This window comes from Diadema antillarum, unplaced genomic scaffold (genome assembly GCF_040938485.1).
Source record: "Diadema antillarum isolate AM-2024a unplaced genomic scaffold, OU_Dant_1.0 scf00000117, whole genome shotgun sequence".
In the NCBI taxonomy this organism is placed as follows: Eukaryota; Metazoa; Echinodermata; class Echinoidea; order Diadematoida; family Diadematidae; genus Diadema; species Diadema antillarum.
The window spans coordinates 2,090,017-2,109,165 of record NW_027271006.1 but is presented as its reverse complement, the minus strand read 5'-3'; the positions used below and the strand labels follow the sequence as shown (position 1 = coordinate 2,109,165).

The 19,149-nt window shown below is 39.2% G+C and overlaps 1 protein-coding gene across 2 annotated transcripts in view; it reads right to left on the bottom strand.

Moving 5' to 3' along the window:
* The window catches only part of LOC139719956 (guanine nucleotide-binding protein G(i) subunit alpha), an 86,488-nt gene that overhangs the window by 47,671 nt on the left and 19,668 nt on the right, over nucleotides 1-19,149 (bottom strand). For both annotated transcript variants that reach the window (XM_071631337.1, XM_071631336.1), the window contains exon 4: nucleotides 3,791-3,948. In XM_071631337.1, the coding sequence (XP_071487438.1) occupies nucleotides 3,791-3,948 (158 nt within the window). The remainder of the gene's footprint in view (nucleotides 1-3,790; nucleotides 3,949-19,149) is intronic.

Sequence of the window (19,149 nt, the reverse complement as noted above, 5' to 3'; positions counted from 1 at the left end):
GTGGTTAAGATCACTTCATTTTTTTTCTTCTTCCGCAGCCAATCTCCATGATACAGAATGCATAGGAATCTACTACACAAAAACATATCATAAGAAAAAACAAAAAAAAGGTCCTTTTTCGATATAATACTGAAAGTAAAAATGTAGCTTCACTGGTGACACCACACCATACCATTCCTTACTGTGCAGAAACATGCCTGAGACTAACCATGTACAATAGGACACACTGCTAACCATGTCAAATGCTGATGCCAGGTTTGCACACAGTACCATGTTGCTTTGCCAACTGGCAACGTGGCAGCGCTCTAAGATCTCATTAGGCTGAAGACTGATAATGACCATGAAAAGTTGTCATCCGTCATCCAAGGAGACAAAAATAATCACATTCTTTGGGGGTGAAACAGACAGGAAGTGATAAATATACCGAGGAGTGAGAGTATACTAAAGAATTGTATCAACTCTACAACTAATCACTTCCTGCATCTCGCAAAAAAAAAAAGATTGGCATCTACGACAGACGCTGACAATCTGTGCTTTTCTTTGCAGCCATAAACTGGAGCACATGAATGAGTTTGCCTGTTTCAACATCTCTCACTAAAAAAGATCTAGAGGCCCACATTTCTATGGTGTATTGTACAATCTGAATATCATGGTCTACACTTTGTCTAATCATTCAAATAAACTAAGAATCAACGTTTCAAATCTACATCACACTTTGGGGGGTCACAAAGACAAATATCATCCAACTCGACAGCTTCCTATCACTGGATGTGCCACTGACAATGACCAATTCGTGCTGAAGATACAAATTTACTCTTCACCTTCTGCCATGCAATACAGTGTGAGGAATGCACAGGTTATTTTAGTGAATTTTTCTTTTCTGTATGGACCACTATATTTTAGGCAGTATTACAGTGGTTTTGTCCTAACACCTCCTAGATAGTTTGAACGATTAGCACTTAACTTTATCAGCAGCAGTACATTAATAGTAATGCTAGAACTGCATTAATCCCATCCCCCTTTTCACGCAGATGACAAATTATATTAATTCCGAGAAAGTAGGGGCCTTTCTAGACAGCTTGGAATTCCCCATGGCTCATTTGGTATGCAGCATCTCTGGTAGCAGCAGGACTATTCCAATAATTATGAATATCACAATCAAATTATCGTTCACACTGCAATTTCACTGTAGTTCAAAATAGAGAAATATGGAATTTTCTAGTTGGTTTCAGTTGTCAATCATTGGGAGTGGGGAAAAGGGGGTTGATGTTAATGACAGTACTAGGTAACACAACAATATTCCTACACTCTGGTTTGTTTGCAATTCCAATCTCAGCCTATTCATAATAAAAGCACACTTAATGAATTATAGCTGCCTTTAGATTCATGTAATATCTTCACAACAGGCCATGCGTGTTTTTAAAAGGTCATCACATAAGGTTCCAATGCAATTTTATAACCAAAGATGACCAACACAACCTTCAAAACTGTGCCATGACTATCCTCTTTATGACTAGCATTTAATTCTGTGCTGTAATACCACTTGTTTTAATGAGGGGTTATTACAGTGATAGCCACTGCTCAATGGGGACAATATGGGAGTAATACCTTTGTCCATATTAAGCGACAGTTATGTATCAAAGACATCTTTTTTTTTTTACACCTATTCAATTCCAAATTCTGCTTTAATAACTTTTCAACAAGGATTGATGGCTTGCACATTATTGCAAATGACAGCATATTTCATCAAAAGGCTTTAGTTCAGCATGACAGGTGTAGACCATTGATGCATCTACCTGCAATAAATCCTAATCTACTGTTGTGAAAGTACTTCTTCATACAGGTAGATTCCATGACTTGGTAGAATATGATTCAACATCCACATCTACACGCATTATATGTCAAAAAGCTGTTGATTTTCCCTCCTTCAGGAGTCTGTATCTTTTATGAATATAATCTCTTATGAACATAAGTCTTCATGACTTCTTACCCCTTTAATCAAAGCAGTTTGAATACTATATTAAAACAAGAGACCCGCGGGTCTAGCGCTCACCTGAGTATCGCAAGTTCACCTTTCACGCAGTCACTAATCTAAATTATTCACAGCTCTACCAAAATTTGACCAGGCATTCTGAAGTAGAAGATGAAAATGTACAATAAGGGCCCAAATTTTTAAAGATTCCTTAATTTGGGGGATTGGGGGGCCCCTGGGGCCCTCTGGGTGGGGCATGGTGCCCATTTTGATAAATTGAGATCCTGACCCCCTAAGGATGCTACCTGCCAAGTTTGACGAAAATCTATCATGAGGTTTTCAGGAAGAAGATGACAATGTACGATTCAGGCCCCCATTTGGACCTTCCTAACCAACCCCCCACCCCCACCCCTGCCCCCAAGAGGGGCACCCCTGGATCTCCTATGAACAAACTCGAAACTACAGTCATTAATGTACTCACTCATAGTATTATCTTAGCTGTATAACTTCTGATTCTAGAGAAAATTTTTAACGATTCCTTCATTTGGGGGGTTTGGGCCCCCCTGGGGGCCCCCTGGGTGGGACATGGTGCCCATTTTAACAAATTGAGATCCTAACCCCTTAGGGATGCTACCTGCCAAGTTTGGTGAAAATGGGTCATGGGGTTCTAAAAAAGAAGATAAAAATGTACAATTTAGGCCCCATTAGGACCCCTCCTCACCTCCCTCCCCTGGGTCCCAAGGGGGGCACCCCTGATTCTGCCATGAACAAACTTGAAACTGCAGTCATCAATGTACTAACTCATAGTATTAACTTAGCTCCATCACTTCTGGTTCTAGAGAAGAAGATTTTTAAAGATTCCTTAATTTTGGGGATTTGGGCCCCCTGGGGGTCCCCTGGGGGCCCCCTGGGTGGGGCATGGTGCCCATTTTAACAAATTGAGTTCCTAACCCCTTAGGGATGCTACCTGCCAAGTTTGGTGAAAATGGGTCATGGGGTTCTCAAGAAGAAGATGAAAATGTACAATTTAGGCCCCATTAGAACCCTTCCCCACCCCCCTCCCCTGGGTCCCAAGGGGGGCATCCCTGATTCTGCCATGAACAAACTTGAAACTACAGTCATCAATGAACTAACTCATAGTATTAACTTAGCTCTATTACTTCTGGTTCTAGAGAAGAAGATTTTTAAAGATTCCTTAAATTTGGGGGGTTTGGGCCCCCCTGGGGGCCCCCTGGGTGGGTCATGGTGCCCATTTTAACAAATTGAGTTCCTAACCCCCTAGGGATGCTACCTGCCAAGTTTGATGAAAATCGGTCTTGGGGTTTTCAAGAAGAAGATGAAAATGTAAAAAGTTTACGCACGACGCACGACGGACGACGGACGACGGACGCCGGACGAAGGGCGATCGCAATAGCTCACTTGAGCCTTTGGCTCAGGTGAGCTAAAAAAAACAGTGTCTTGAAAATTACAATGTACTCGTCTTATTACACCAAAATTTATACTTAGGCCCTATCTAAGTCCCTAAAGCGATCACAACTATACTTGCCAATTCGCCTCACCCATTACCTAATCTAAACCATCAATTTCTTTAACCTCTGGTGGCTGTGCTATAAATTGCATCTTTAATATCAAGTGCTACTTTGTGGCTAAAACAGCTGCTAAAAGTAATGTTTAAAAAAAAAGACAGGAGAAAAAGGAGGAACCACTACTGTTTGATAAACTGCTTCTCTGCAGTGAATCATGGTATGATGGATCTCGTATTCTGATCTGATGTTTCTTCACAACTGGTGGAAATTTCAAGCAGGACAAGGTACTTACTAGGATGCGGAATCATTGAGCTGGTATTCGCGAGACCGGCTGAAGCATGCTTGGACACCTGAGTCTGCCCATAACCGCTTCATGACTGCCGCTAGCTCAGTGCTCAGTTCTCCCTCTTCTGCTTGGCCTGCGAGGGCAAATAACTGTCTGGCATCATCCTATTTTGAACAAGAAAAGAAATTTAAAAAAATAAATTAACAAAGGTAAAAATCACACCAAAATCACACTTCTCACAAGTGTATTTCAACCATGTTGATTGTTGAATCATCAAATACTAGTATTCATCAATCACAACGCATGCAGCAAACAAAATGTCTATCACTGTACTGTGCAATGTGTTTACTGTTTACACATACATCTCCTTTACAAATGACTTTACAAAACACAAGCTTGTATAAAAATGCCTTTCTTTTTCTTTTCAGTCATTGGAGAATTTTCATATTTTGTGTCACTGTATTTATTGAACATTTTCATGGCAACTTTGATGAATATTCTGTCCATATTTTCATGTTGTAAAAAAGAGGAAAGGGATAAGAGAATGTTGGGACTTAAAAGATAGACATACAATGTACATGGAGAACTGTCGTACATAATTCATTATTTCCCCCGCATCTTCAACAAACCCAATTCTGTATTTCACAGAATGTGGGCCAGCTGAAATTGGTACACACAGTATGGAAAATCAATTGCATACACATTGTAGTTTGGACATTGAAGCCAGCCTGCCAATGTCATGTATGAATGGTGATCAAAATGCTTTGAGCTAGCCACAAAGAAACAGGTATGGGACTGCCTTCCCGTGTGCCAATAACAGGGAACTCGGGCTCGAGAAACAAGATGGCAGCAAACCCAGTGTACAGGTCTTTCTTTCAACTTGTCTCATGCCGCTATCTCATCATCTGCAAACAACTTTGTAACTTGAACTGAAGACTGCCTAGTTCAAACACTTCTGAGATAACAAAATCAATGGCAAGTGCGGCTATCCACGTGACAGGAACTCAGTGTACCATGTGGGAAAGGAACAGGCCAGTCTGCATTCTTATGATGAGGTAAACTACCCATCAACTGCTTGAGAGTGTCAACATTATAGCCTTGCATGTACATTGTCTCATTCTTCACATATACATAATTGATGGTTGAATCAAGAAGAGTTATCATAACTCCTTGACTGAATTCACTGTTTTGGGTGTTAAAGACCCAATCAAGCATGCCTTTTTCATCATTTTTGCTTGATAATCTAGTTGGTCAATGCTTAAAGGGATATCATAGTGTTGGTTGAGATGGGGGATTCATATTTTAACTTTCTGTGAGATGAGAAACCTCTTATGAAATATGAAAGAGAACACAATTCTAAGAAGAATTCAACGTTTATTTGATAAATATTGGAATTGAAATGGCTGAGATATCCAAAACAAAGAGGTCTTAATAAAAGATGGGGCTGACCTTTTATTAGGACCACTTTGTTTTACTATGTTTTTGGATATCTCGGCTATTTCAAAACTGATTTGCTTCATATAAACTTTGAATACTTCTAGGAGTTGTAACACACATGCTCTTTATTACTTCATAAGTGGTTTCTAATAATCTTGCCAAAATCCCTCATCTCTACCAAAACTATACCATCCCTTAAACTGCTATTCTCAGACTATGAGACTGTACACTGCAGGTCTGATCAAGCATGTACACGAAACACTTCCTATTTGAAGAGCCTATCACGAGCGCTCTTTCAGCGGACATGAGAACACTGCTGGACACCATTATTGCAATTATTATGGTCATCACTTTCATAATTACATGAGTGCCAGGCAGACAGAAACCGGTAACATGGCTTGGCTTCCTGGTAAATAATCATGGATGGCCTCCAGTACCCATCTTTCAGCTTCACTCACTTTCGAGACTATTTTTGAGCACGACATCAAAATGCCATTTAATGATATTACCACACAAACTGTAGTCAAAATCACACCATATGATGTGACTTGAATACTGTAATTTCACGCTCATTAAACGACATGAGCTAGAGAGGACAAAATATGCTGCAGCCTCCTAAAAAATAGACAGTATTCCTATTTCCCTTGAAAATGAGGCATTGAGGCATTCAAGAAGCCCAAATTGTTGATGGGATTTTGGAATACCCTATTTTAGCTACGGGAAGTAATGTCCTAAGTTAATTTCAATGTCATCATCAATGATAGCCACTAAGGAAGTGTCCAAAGGTGATTAATCATGTGCAGTATATACAAAATACTTTACATTATTGAGACAGTCAAGGAGGTTGTTTAGTTATAACATATTACAAGTTTCATCAGCTTGACAGGAAAGTCATTTGCAGCACTGCCTAAAGAGTACAAATGTCAGATGAAGTGTCATGAGAATATAATCTATCATGTGCTGAGGAGGACGGTTAGGGATAGGGTGGATACATATGTATCTACATTGAACGTACAATACTTCATTCAATTGTCCAAAGAAGATGCCCCAATAAATTTTGCAAATAGCTGTCAAGCATCTCAACAGCTAAACAAAAGCTCAAGATGATATTTAATTGATATCATCTATTAGTCAATTGTTTGTCATCACACAACATTCAAATCATACTCAGGACTCTTTTTCCTTTATAAGAGTAGAACATCACTCCACATTCAAATTGACAAGATGAAATCAAATCAAGAGATTAGAAGTTTTATCAAAATCAGAGCTGTAAAATACTTAGGTCACAAAATTTCAATGCCTCAAATGTTTGCACAGCATGCGACAGTTATATTTGTCTTGGAATTGCATACTTGCAAATTAGATGTCATTCCCTCCAAACCCTCCCGTTGAATTGCACATAGCACATTTGAAATCATCACCTTGTACAGTGTCAGTGTTTGCTTGCCACCAAAATTATGACTGTTTTGTGGAAATGTTTGAGACTTTGACATTCTATACCGCCCCCCCTCTCTTTGACTCTCACTTGATTTATACTTGCCTGAGGAAATCGGGCAAGGGCTTATGTAGAACCCTGCTTACATGCATACAAATTATGAGGTGATTATGTCATTCATTTGCAAGTCTCACAAAACTCATATCTTTATCTTCAGTCAAGAAGATAGAATTACTGCAAAACCAGACACTTTTTTGCAAGCATGAAACTTTCGCAAATTTTATGAGGAGCCAAGATTCATAAAAATAAAGTGCACATGAAATGTTTTGTCTACACGCCCTCGGTCTTTTGGTCCTAGAAATGGTGACATGAAACTGTATGTATAACTCATCTTCTTACAAATAAATTACCTTGAACTGCAGAGAATTACAATGCACTTGCCATGTGCCAAGATTGTATATCATAAAAATACACATAGACCTTCAATACAAGAATGTCCTTCACAAGATGAATGCCTGCCATTGAAAAAAAATGACAAAAAAAAAATGGGAGAAAGAAGTGAGAGATGTTCCCTACATTTTCACAAGTTTGGAAATAAAAGGGACACAGTAGTTCTACACTTAAAGTATACTGCCTGGTACATAAGACTGTACACTATTCAAGACCACGATGCTTGTTAATCTTTAGACAGCCCGATAGCAAATTATTGAATGTTTATTTACCACTATGTAAATATATTATCTTAGTCACGCAGGCATCTCAGGTGTTTCCTATAGAATAGCTCTTATCCGTGTTCCAACTCCCCTCCCCCACTGATTTCTTTGTAAAACCATAATAAAACAAAATGGACTCTGAACCTAATGAAATTATATGGCAGTGTCTCTCACATGTCTATCTGGATGGGCATTGTATCAACACAAGCTTTGTTTATGTGAAGTGATCATAAGCATTGCCTCGCAGGATGCCATCAAATATTTCTTCTGCGTGCTGCAGAGCAGCCAAAGAATCCTGTGAAAAAAAAAAATTATGGTTTTTCAGTTGGGAATACCATTGTTTTTGTTTGGTTGTTTATATGATTTTGTTTTGTCTTGTCTTGTTTTGTTTTGTTTTTTGTTTCTGCACACGCCTACACAGATCTGAAGAGATTATAGTTCTTTTTTCCCCCCGTAATTTATATGTAAACCATACTTCCCATCTGCTGATGTAAAGCCTGTCTCCAAGACAACAAATGTACAAAGTTCCATTCCTGCTGGTTTTATGTACTAATTGACAGATAAAAGTGCTTGAAGTTACTAAAAACTTGACATCCCCATCGCACAGCATTGTAGCTATTAAACAACCCATATAAACAGATATCAATAAGCTGGTGGTTAAGTCTTGGAGCACTGAATAACTCTCAGATATCAACACCTTGATAGGTACACAAGCAAGCTAGCCTTATACTGTACATTATGATACATATCATGTAGGCCTACAAATCAAACATCATTACCGAGAAATATGCACATACCACTGTATACATCAAACTAGATATATCGCTACGGCTACTGATATGCCTCCGCCATAATGCATGGTTCTCCTAATAGGTCTATAGTACAATGTCTTGACAATGTGTGATGACAGTTTCACACAATTGGCAAAATATTAAATGACATTATCTAAACCTGGCCTTTGACCTTTGACCTCACAGTTCCAAAGAGAATCACTGTTAGGTTGAACATGCATAAATATGTAAGTTTCATGATGATACCTTGAGTTACTTTCGAGATATGGAGGAAAAAGTGCAATTTAGCACTTTCACTTGACCTTTGACCTTTTGACCTTTGACCTTTTGGCAAGAAACTTCCCCCAAAATATATATTGGGTAATACATGCCATACATCAAGTTTAAAAAAAAAAAAAACCTTCAGGCATACTGCATTTTAAGGAAAGTAGTGATATTTTGAGGAGTTGACCTTGACCTTTGACCCCCTGACCTTTGACCCATGATCCCCAACTTCCCTAGATAATCACTGCCCATCGGTACAAGCATATATACTAAGTTTCATGAAGATACCTTGAACCATTTGCGAGATATGGAGAAAAACATGAAATTTCAATTTTTTTCACAAAATAACCTGTGACCTTTGACCTTTGACCCTGTGACCCTAAAATCCACACAAAGTATTATCCCCCAAGGATATACCCTCATACCAAGTTTGATGTAAAACCACCACACGGTTCTTGAGATATCGACAAAAACAAAACGGGACGGACGGACGTACGGACGTACGGACGGACGGACGGACGGACGACCCGAAAACATAATGCCTCCGGCCACTTCGTTGCGGAGGCATAAAAATTTTGCATGGTTTTTGTTTCAGTGAATTTCGTGAGTCTGGTACTATTCATGAATCTAAAATCACGCCAAAAATATTAACTCTAAACTATATTTCTCCCTTCAGTACTGTACTGTACTGTATTCCACATTTGTGAATATAACCACTTGCAAAATTGTCAGGAAGTCCTGATTAACAAAAAAAAAAAAAAAAAAAATTAGACTTGCTACATACGTGTATATGGCGTATAAAAATGTATACAAGTTATCTCTGGTCATATTCATGGTACCGTCCTACAGCTGCACTGTCCACACAATTCTAAAGGGTCACATTCTCCCAGGAATGCTCACTTTGCATGAGACAGGCATGAGACAGAGAAAAGTTGAAAAAGGAGGAGAGAGTTTGCGAGGGAGCGTAGCGACCCCCTCCCACGTCCCACGGTGAGGACTTTTTGAAATTCAAGGTATGAAAAAACTCATTTTAATGCATTTTACAACTGAAATTTACTATTGTTATGAGGTACATTTTACAGAGAAACATTGTGATAATTGAACTCATGAATGACACTTGCAAAATCTAAAGGAAGGAATAGTATGCTTAACTGTTATACCTAAGACCTACTCAAATGTGAGGCCATAATATAAATCACAGTAATGTACACCCAGGTGACGTCTTGCTGGATTCAGTTCATACCGGTACAAAAAAAAGATTAAAATAAATCACAGCTTAGCATTGCCATTGTTGGCTGTCTTTACCTTAGTCCATTAACAGTTTACAGTGCGCAGACCAGGCAAACTTCAAAGTATTGCTGATCTTGGTCCATGTAGTCTAGTAGAGAATCATGTATGTAAGACAGCTGAAAATAAATCATACATGCAGCTCAGCATTGTTGACCGTCTCTACGTCCATGCAACAGCTAACTTAGACTGCCTATTTACCAGGAGGTACAAAAATTTGTAGACCCGGTTAAGTCCATGAACAGCTAATTGTAATGTAGACCAAGCAAATGAAGTATTGTTGGATGAAGTCCAAAATGTAAAGCGAATCCTTGCGGCGGATGATGTATCACAAGTTCCAGGTCCCGAGGAAGTCGATTGACTCGCTGGCCTAACGTGGTTAGAAGACGAAACTGGTTCTGGGAGATCAACTTCATATTCCAACCACTGCCACTTGAACTTACTGTATTGGAGACATCTGTGTCAATATCCCCTACACGAGGGTCATCCTTATCGAAGGTCTTCATTTTCTCGTTGAAGAAAGAAATATTCTCACCGGTCCACAAAATCACGATGACAAATGTAGGTCACGCCAACGTAATCAGCGGGATACAAAAGCAGCGCATCGCGTATACAGAAAGATCCGTCTGTCCGGAGGACTCGAAGGGGATCCGTGAAGCCAGACGCAGTCTCCGCGGAACATTCCCCGACGGACAGATACAGACCGATCTTTCAGTCAACGCATCGCGTAGACAGAAAGATCCGTCTGTCCGGAGGACTCTTTTATATTTTGCCATAACGCTGTCCAGATCCGTGAAGCCAGACGCAGTCTCCGCAGAACATTCCCCGACGGACAGATACAGACCGATCTTTCGGTCAACGCATCGCGCTGAATGCTGCGGCAGCATGCATGCCGAAGCTCCTTGATAGTACAGTGTATATGATACACGTAATACGCAGTTACAGCCTCACAGGTGTGCATCATATCACACCACACTGCAAGCGACAGTATACAAGTTGATCGTCACGCACGTTTCACATCCATTTCACGCATGAAACATGCAACATCGCACAGCTGCCCGCTGACAAATGCACTCATCACCATTCACACACGGCGAGATATGGTGGCTGCAAAAAAAAAAAAAAGAAAAAAAAAGAAAAAGAGGAAAATCACGGAAATTTTCCCGACTGTGTATTTTCTCCCCAGAATGTCAAAATCCGCGGAAATCCGCGGATCCACGGAGAAATCTCATGCCTGATGAGACTACAGATTTTTATAAAAATCTAATTAGCATCACCAATTTTATCAATGACTGGTGCTTGCTAACCCAAATTATGAGTGTAAACACCAATGATTAGCAAAAACGTAAACAAGCCCATGTTTCGAGGAAGGAATCATCGAAGATAAGGTGCTGTGTGAACAACCCTAGTACTGCCAAAGAGTAAATAAACGCTGCCTACTTTTGTGGGTAACATCTGCTGCCTAATAAAATTCCCAAAGGGTATGATTCATAGTTTATCCTGAAAGAGGATCATTGAGCAACAGATGGATGTTTAGGAATCTCCCCATAATCCATTAATCGCTTTATTCAATTCACGCTAGCAATAGCTGACAAACTGACATTCTAATAGGCATATGGTCTGTGAAATTAAATGTGTACATTTCAGCAAGAATGCTGTAGAGAGGAAAATCATCTGATAACTCTGGCCGTTAATCTGCCAAATATGTGCCGTTATCGGAATAATGCCTCAAATTCCCAAAGGCAGGAACAGCTAGTGTGATAGACTAGACAGATAGAAGCGTGAATACAGTGGCCTTCATCATGCACTCTGTCTATACCAGCGCAATTTGAATACTATAATCCTCTATGGCTTTTCAAACGAAACATCATTTGTTGTTCTATAAGAGAATTCAAATCACACTTCTGACGGATACTGAGTACAAATCCTATGGTAGTCCCTTCTTCCACCCCCCCCCCTTCCTGCGGATAATGCTATAACAATTACTTTGCAAAGAGGGTCTAATCCTTACAATTCCCTTTGTGAATGCTGTTGGTTAGTCAAAACACCATGTACCAAGCTGCATTTTTATGTAATTCTCATACAAAAGTTAATACTACTATGTGTACGTTTTACTTCTGTGAATAGAGTATGATTGTATCTGCATTATTATCATTAAAATTGGTGAATTCTTGCATCAGGTTCTTTTATTGCAACTGATTGACAAATACATTGTAGCCTGACATCCACGTAATTAACCACTGATTAATCAGTGCTTTGATAGTAGCTGTGATTGAAAAAAAAAAAAATCATGGGCATACATATACTCGGGCTGGAATAGAACCAATGGCCCTCTGATCATCACACAGGCATTGTATCAAAAGGACCACCGAGCTTCCACCCAATATACAGGCGGTGCTGGTGCTAATCCTTATATAGCATGCAGCAGGTACGTTGTACATGTACGTGTACCACTACTGGACTGATATAAAACATTCCACATTGTTTTCGTGACACTTTACTTTAATGGTACACGACTGCCTAAGAAGCATTATGTATACTACTACTTCATCAAGTTGTTTTGTGTTATTTTCACTTTAACTTTGCTGCATTTCAGCTTGTGTCCTCCTCACTCATTCCTGGCCTGTCATCACTCACAAATTCATTCTGCACGTCATAGTTATTTTGAACAGCAACAACAGCACCAACTAAAAAGACAAAGGCAGAGACTTTACAGCTGTTAACAAATTAACAACTATACATTGCCTCTCTGTTTTCCCATCGGCAACATACATAAATATGTAGAAGTTGGCACTCCCTATCAGGTGTTTCACTGCAGCTCTGGTTACTCTTCACAAACAACGTTCTGTGCTTGACTGGTCAGCAAGCATCTTAAGCTACACATAGAACTGACAATCTCAACACATAATTGGTAACCATCAGCGCAGCATCAGTGGAAGCAAACTGTCCTCTCAATGTTGATCTTTGCGGCTGAATTTCCGGCAGTCCTTTTTTTTTCTCGCCTTTTTTTTCTGTTTTTAGATGCCTTCCTGTAGCAGAAGTGAGCATATTGCAACGGACAAGGAAGTACATTGGAATACACCCAGGAAATCCAGCTTAGTTTCAAGAGTATTGTTTGATCGATGCAGCCATTCGCGGTATAATACAGATGTTGGTGTACATCCGACCAATCCTTATCAGTGTCAGTCCTTTAAAAAAGAAGTAGTAGCTCACACATGTCAAACAGCTAGATGACTAGAAAATTAATACAAATTTGTAAAGGTGTGTGGACATGAATCTGTTAAAAGATACACTTGTCCATTCTGACATTGCCGTCAGTAATACATTTTGCACTAAAACTCCCAAGTCTGAACGATGATACCCTGGTTAGTAAGTGCAAATCAAACATTTATTGACCCCAGACACCGTTTTAAAGTATATGAATCAATGGGCTTGTTCACTCTGAGAGGCATATCAAACAGACGGTGACTGGTTATTTATGTTATCATTGGAGTGGAGTAGGTCTGGAGCAAATTAGCATGACAAGTGAAGTGCCAATGTCGGCATACAGAGAAAGAGAGATAGGCCCAAGAGCAAGAAATAAAATATCTGCCCCTGATGAAAGCTTCCCTAAATCTTCCAGATAAAGGGGGAACATTACTCCATGCCCATCAATTGGTTTCCGGGTGATAAAGTGACATCCTGGTTTTAGTGGGATGAGCAGCATGATGGCATCTGAAGAATTCACTCAATCGAAATTCAGTCTCAGGGTAGGAAAGGAGCACATGGCAAGCCATGCAACACCCATCCAACAGCTCTCAGGCCACATGTGGGCCTGACATTGACAAGAAGGAAGAAGTTTCTCAAGAGCTCCTGCTACAGCCATACATGTACACATGACATGCCATGCATAATAGCACGGATGACTTTATGAAAACTAATCTTCCCTTTAGGAATGGCAACAAGAAATTGTCCTCCAAAACGATATCAGAAAGAATTATCTTCCTAAAGATTTACTTGAAATTGTTTTCTAAATGAAGGATTTTGACAATTTTCAGCAATTATCAGTTGAAATTTAAATATTTGGGGGGCCTATGTGCACCTTGTCCCCACAAAAAAAAAGAAGACCATCACAATCCTTTGTCATCATAAGGAGAAGTGCAATCCATTGAAAAAGAAGAAGTAGTAGTAGAAGAAGAAGAAGAAGAAGAGGAAGAAGAAGAGGGAGAGAAGGTAATCCTGATATCATAATTTACATCTTTTTACCAGGGAGAGGACATTCCCCATCAGATATTCTTTTGAAGCTAAAGTTTTGCTGCAAAGCAGAGAAAATGTATTGGGGAGAAAAGAAGTGTGGTGTACATGGGCGTTGACACCAAGGTAGCAGGAGCAGTAGTCACTTTACTAGGATAACCTCACTGTCCAGGATGTTCCCCAGTGACCTGTACTCTACCACATCTTCCTGTAGCCTTTCATCATGTGTCTGTATTCTGAGCATCAGTGGAGTGATTGAAAACTTCCACTGACAGAGACAGTACGAAGAACTCCACTCGATTAAAACTGATGAAGCATCTTGTTGACTCAATGCTCCCCATAGAATGGCCATTGATGTGAAATGCCTATCTCAAAACTACAGCGAATGATATCTCTTAACACTGAGGTTTTACAAACTCTCAAGACATCTTCTTCTTTTTTTTAAATGTGGTGAATCTTGCTTCCTTTGTTGTAAATAAAGGTACTGTATCATGGAGACATCCGCCTGTGGTTACAGAACTTCTGCTTTGGTACATGTAGTTCCTAGAAAGTAAATACAGCTGTATGTCTTCTTTAAACTCAAGAAGCAGAAAAGTAAAGAAAGTTTTACCTTGAAGTTGAATATCATGATGATGGCAACAAGCACACCAAAACCCACAAAATAAAGTGCCATAAAATTTTCACTTTGACAAACTATCTCACCCTGTAGCTTCACTGAGCACTCATACATACAAGTACTTTAGGAAACATATTGCTGTGTTTGAAAGAGTACATGCTGCAGCAAAAAGAATATATCCCGCAAAAGAGAATCTTACATTGAGGAGAGCAGCAAACCTAAACAGTACGATCATCAAAACCCGAGTACAACTGAACACAGAATACTTTTGGCTACATGACATCTTGTGAGTGAATAGAACTGAAACCACAATAACATTTAACTTCAAAAGTGATGTGATGACAATATTGTATGTGATGTCAATGACATTACTTTCCTTAATTTTTCATTGCATGAAGAATAAAATGCAATCACATACCCTTTAAAAGACACAAGAAATTGCTTCCATTTCAAAATTACATTTTGGCCCTTTTATGAGCAAAGTTAACCATTAGTCTGAAGCAAGTGATGACATGGTAATAATAACTACATAAAAATAATTACCGCTAACAAGCGCAGTACACGTACAGTTTGAAATAAAAGAATCGATGGATGTCATGTGCACACCTATGGTGCATACTAACCTACAAACTTGTACATACATAGTGGGTACAAATTAAAGTTTGCTCTATTGCTTTATGTAACTTCGGTTTTGTTTTGTTTTGCTTTGTTTTGTTTTTTCATTCTTGACACATTATCCCTACAAAACCCTGGTGTGTATATGCTTTGATATTTTCCCATTTCATCCGCTCTTCAAGAAAAACTGCCACATTCTAAATCACTGAACAATCATCTAGATTTGTACAAATACGTAGCCAGGGAGATGTGTGGGAAAACAGTCTGTACATGTATCTCACACCAGCTTATCATGTTATCGTTCTGAAATTTGATTCCAGATCCCGTTATGAGTATGCAGGGAGTGTTTTGAGGCACACATCCAAGCTGCACTAGCACGGCAAACACATTCATAATGCTGACTGGGATTACCTTCTGTAGGGCGTTCGAACGTGAATATGTAATTTCCTGTTTCACTGTATGCAGCCGTTAATTTTGCTTGCGTCACTGTCGTTCCATACCAGCAATTATCCATGTTTTCTCAAGCTCAGGCTCCATCTCTACCCCCCCCCCACTTTCTCACTCCCCAGAGCGATAATAACTCGTTATTTAAACCAAACGTTTACCAAAGTGTGCGGCTGTAATTAATAAGCCAGACTCACAAGTCACAAGCTTGATTTTAGAAACCAACATGGCGCAAAGTGTTTGTTTGCCCAGTAGAATGCCTGCACGTCTATCAAAACTGACAGTACACACACACACACACACACACACACACACACATAAAAACCGTACACTAACAAACAGCAATACAAATTATGTTAGATTCAGACTCTCCAGTAACACTTCACTCGAATACTACAAAATGTATGTACAAGAAAAAGAATCTCCCTACTATTAATGGCTGTTTGGATTTCACCACATGATGTGCCTCTGTAATATCAATCATGCTATCCTGGAAGCCAATAGAATAGAATACCCACTTGTACTAGACAGTGTACATGGCCCTGATAAGGCTATATTTTCAGGCATCCCATGAAATTACAGTATTCACATAATCATTATGGTAGTTTTTATAACAAGATAGCTTATACAGCTGTATCATGTCATTTACTAATGATTTAATGATTTATCCCATTTTTAGACCTTCATCCAACAATTTACAGTAACTGCTTTTAAATATGGGAAAGGGTAACATTTAGTAATTTCTCTTGGAATTTTGCAAATTGTATTGTGGCACAGCATAAAAATCATGTGATTGCTTGGATGGAGTTCCATGAGTTTGATACAGGTACAGCTGTATGCACAGACCTGTCCCTGGTGATTCATAATCAAACATTTTATAAACTTTAATATTGTTTCTTCCCATACAATTGTTACAATATGAAACATAATCCTCATTCATTGTCAACCACTTTGACATGGTGATTTGACAATATGACGGCAATAGCAGAAACACATACATTGTAAGGGTACACACTTTGAGTACAATTGAGTTAACTTTGAATATTAGATGTAACTGATGATGAGTCGCTATCAATATTTAATTTGCCTTTCTAAGAAAAGAAAAATCATTGAAATTTTGTTGATTGTACAACAATGTAATTATTGCATTCCCCCTGGCAGAGAAGATGAGAGTGAAAATGCTGGAAATGAATACGGATATGGCGATTTGGACAGAGATGACATGCATCGCCAGATCTCCTGGCCTGTGCATTATTGAGACATCTCACCACACAATGAGGTCTCATCACAAGGCTGCAGCTGTGCTGGGGGAATGGACACGGTGTTATTGGATTCCTATCAATGGCATGTTCGTCCTGCTTCATTACCTCCGCGACATCTCAGGCCGCTTGGTGCCAGCTGCCTAGTAACACAAATGCCGAGCACATCAAATCGAAATTGCCTCTCATCGATCTCCCCCCCCCCCCCCCCCCCCAGCAGCGGAACAATTTCAGAGGAATTATGTGCCATGGCGACAGAATAAGGGTGGGGTCAATTGAGCCAAGGTGAAACCGAGCCTTGGAGAGATCATGTAATATTTAACTCTACCCTGTATTTGATGTATATATGCGCATATATCAGCTTTAACAATCAAATTAACCTAAACTCATTCTCTACCATTCCCTCTATTCTGAGGCATTGACTGATCCACAAATTATAACCATACAGCAATTGTGGGAAGATCATTACATGTTGTACACTTGTGTCAATCCATGCTGTGTCTAAAAATCCTTTTGTTGTTGTTGTTGTTGTTGTTCTAGTTGTTCTTGTCATTGCTACTGTGCCCTGATCTGCAGAGGATCATTTCATTAACCTGCTCTCTACAGTGACTGTTCATCTGTAAAAGTTGATTCTTTTTCTGGATGGCTATCACACCTACACTGTCACACAATCATTACTGTACATTGTACATTTTTTTCTCACTAGCTTTTAAATCATTTCTCTCTATTAGTATCATGATATGCATGAACCTTTAATATGATAATGATGTGTGCTTTTTTCATTGACTTGTTTGTGTGAATGTTTAAGCACAGACACTCCCCCCCCCCCCCACAAAACAAAAAGCAAGATAAACTGTATCCAAAAGAAAGTTGATAACGAAAGAGAAGTGGAACCAGCAGAGCTCAAGATTCCTTTTGGTTTTCCTGGGAGGAAACTATTATCACTTCGGTGTATTTTCCGGTTGAATATAAGAGTGATACTTTCCCTACTTATTTGACCTGCCCATAAACAAACACTAAAACTTTTTCATATTATTACTCAGTATACCAGACTGCACCATACTGCCGGTACATGTCTTTTACAGAACCACTCATATCACAAGCAGTGGTCTCTGAAGCGTTTCCATGGCTCGTGTGTAGAGCATAAACCCTAAGACGTCTTATGATTCTACTATTTGTACTTATCAACTACTGTAAATCAAGACATATTTGCAGCACAAAATTTTCATGAATTGCCAATGGCATTAAGTGCATAGAGTGTACACATGAACTTTCATGCGCATTTTAATTTCATGAATCTTGGCTCCTTGCAAATTTGCCCAAAAAAAATCTGGTTTTATAGTAACCTTTAGGATTGCTAACCCTTGAGTGCATCCATACGGTGCTGAACTACAAATGTACAAGCTAATCATCAAAGCTTAGAACTTTACCTTTACGATGAGATATGTTGTGTGAACCTAAATACAGTGCACTCTCATTTTAATGAAAATGGTTATACACGAAACTAAAGTTACAATGAAGTAAAAATTAGGGTCCCAACCATTATCCCCTCTTTGTTTTTAATTGTTTATTTGTTTGGTTATAATGAAATTTTGACTGTATAACAAAAGAAAGCCGAGGACTTCGCTGTAACGGGAGTTGACTGTAAAAAATGGGGCTTACATGTACTATCTTATGTACAGGTCATCCGAAAGGAGAAAGTTGTGGACAACAGATGGTAGACCAACCACCAAAGAATGCAAGCGAGAGCCAAGTCCTGTCTGCAGTTGTTTTCACTACTGCAATAGTACCATACCACATCCTCGGTGGGGATATCAATTTCCACTGATAGCTGCTACCTGAAGTCTTAACCTGTTCTGAGCTGGGGAGTATTTACTTAACAAACATGTGTTCATGAACTCTGCACCCTAATTGTGAAATCATCATCAAGTTCCTGAAATTTAATATTGAAAGCTTTTAGTTATCTATTGTCCCATTCACACACACACACACACACACATACACACAATTCAATAGTTTTTCAAAATTGAATTTTGAGACACAATGTGAAAACAATTAATCCTTGTGTGTGTACACAAAATATCTTTCACTCTCGTGATACACATTGTGATGCAAAAATTGGTCAAGCTTGATGCTTTTGTTAAACTCTTGTGATAATTTGCTCTGTGCACTGGCAAGTGTGAACTACACACATGAACATCATCAATTCTTTTAATCCTATATGAAATGAAACTCACCACATGCAAGGTCCACATTCAGGTTATTGTTTAG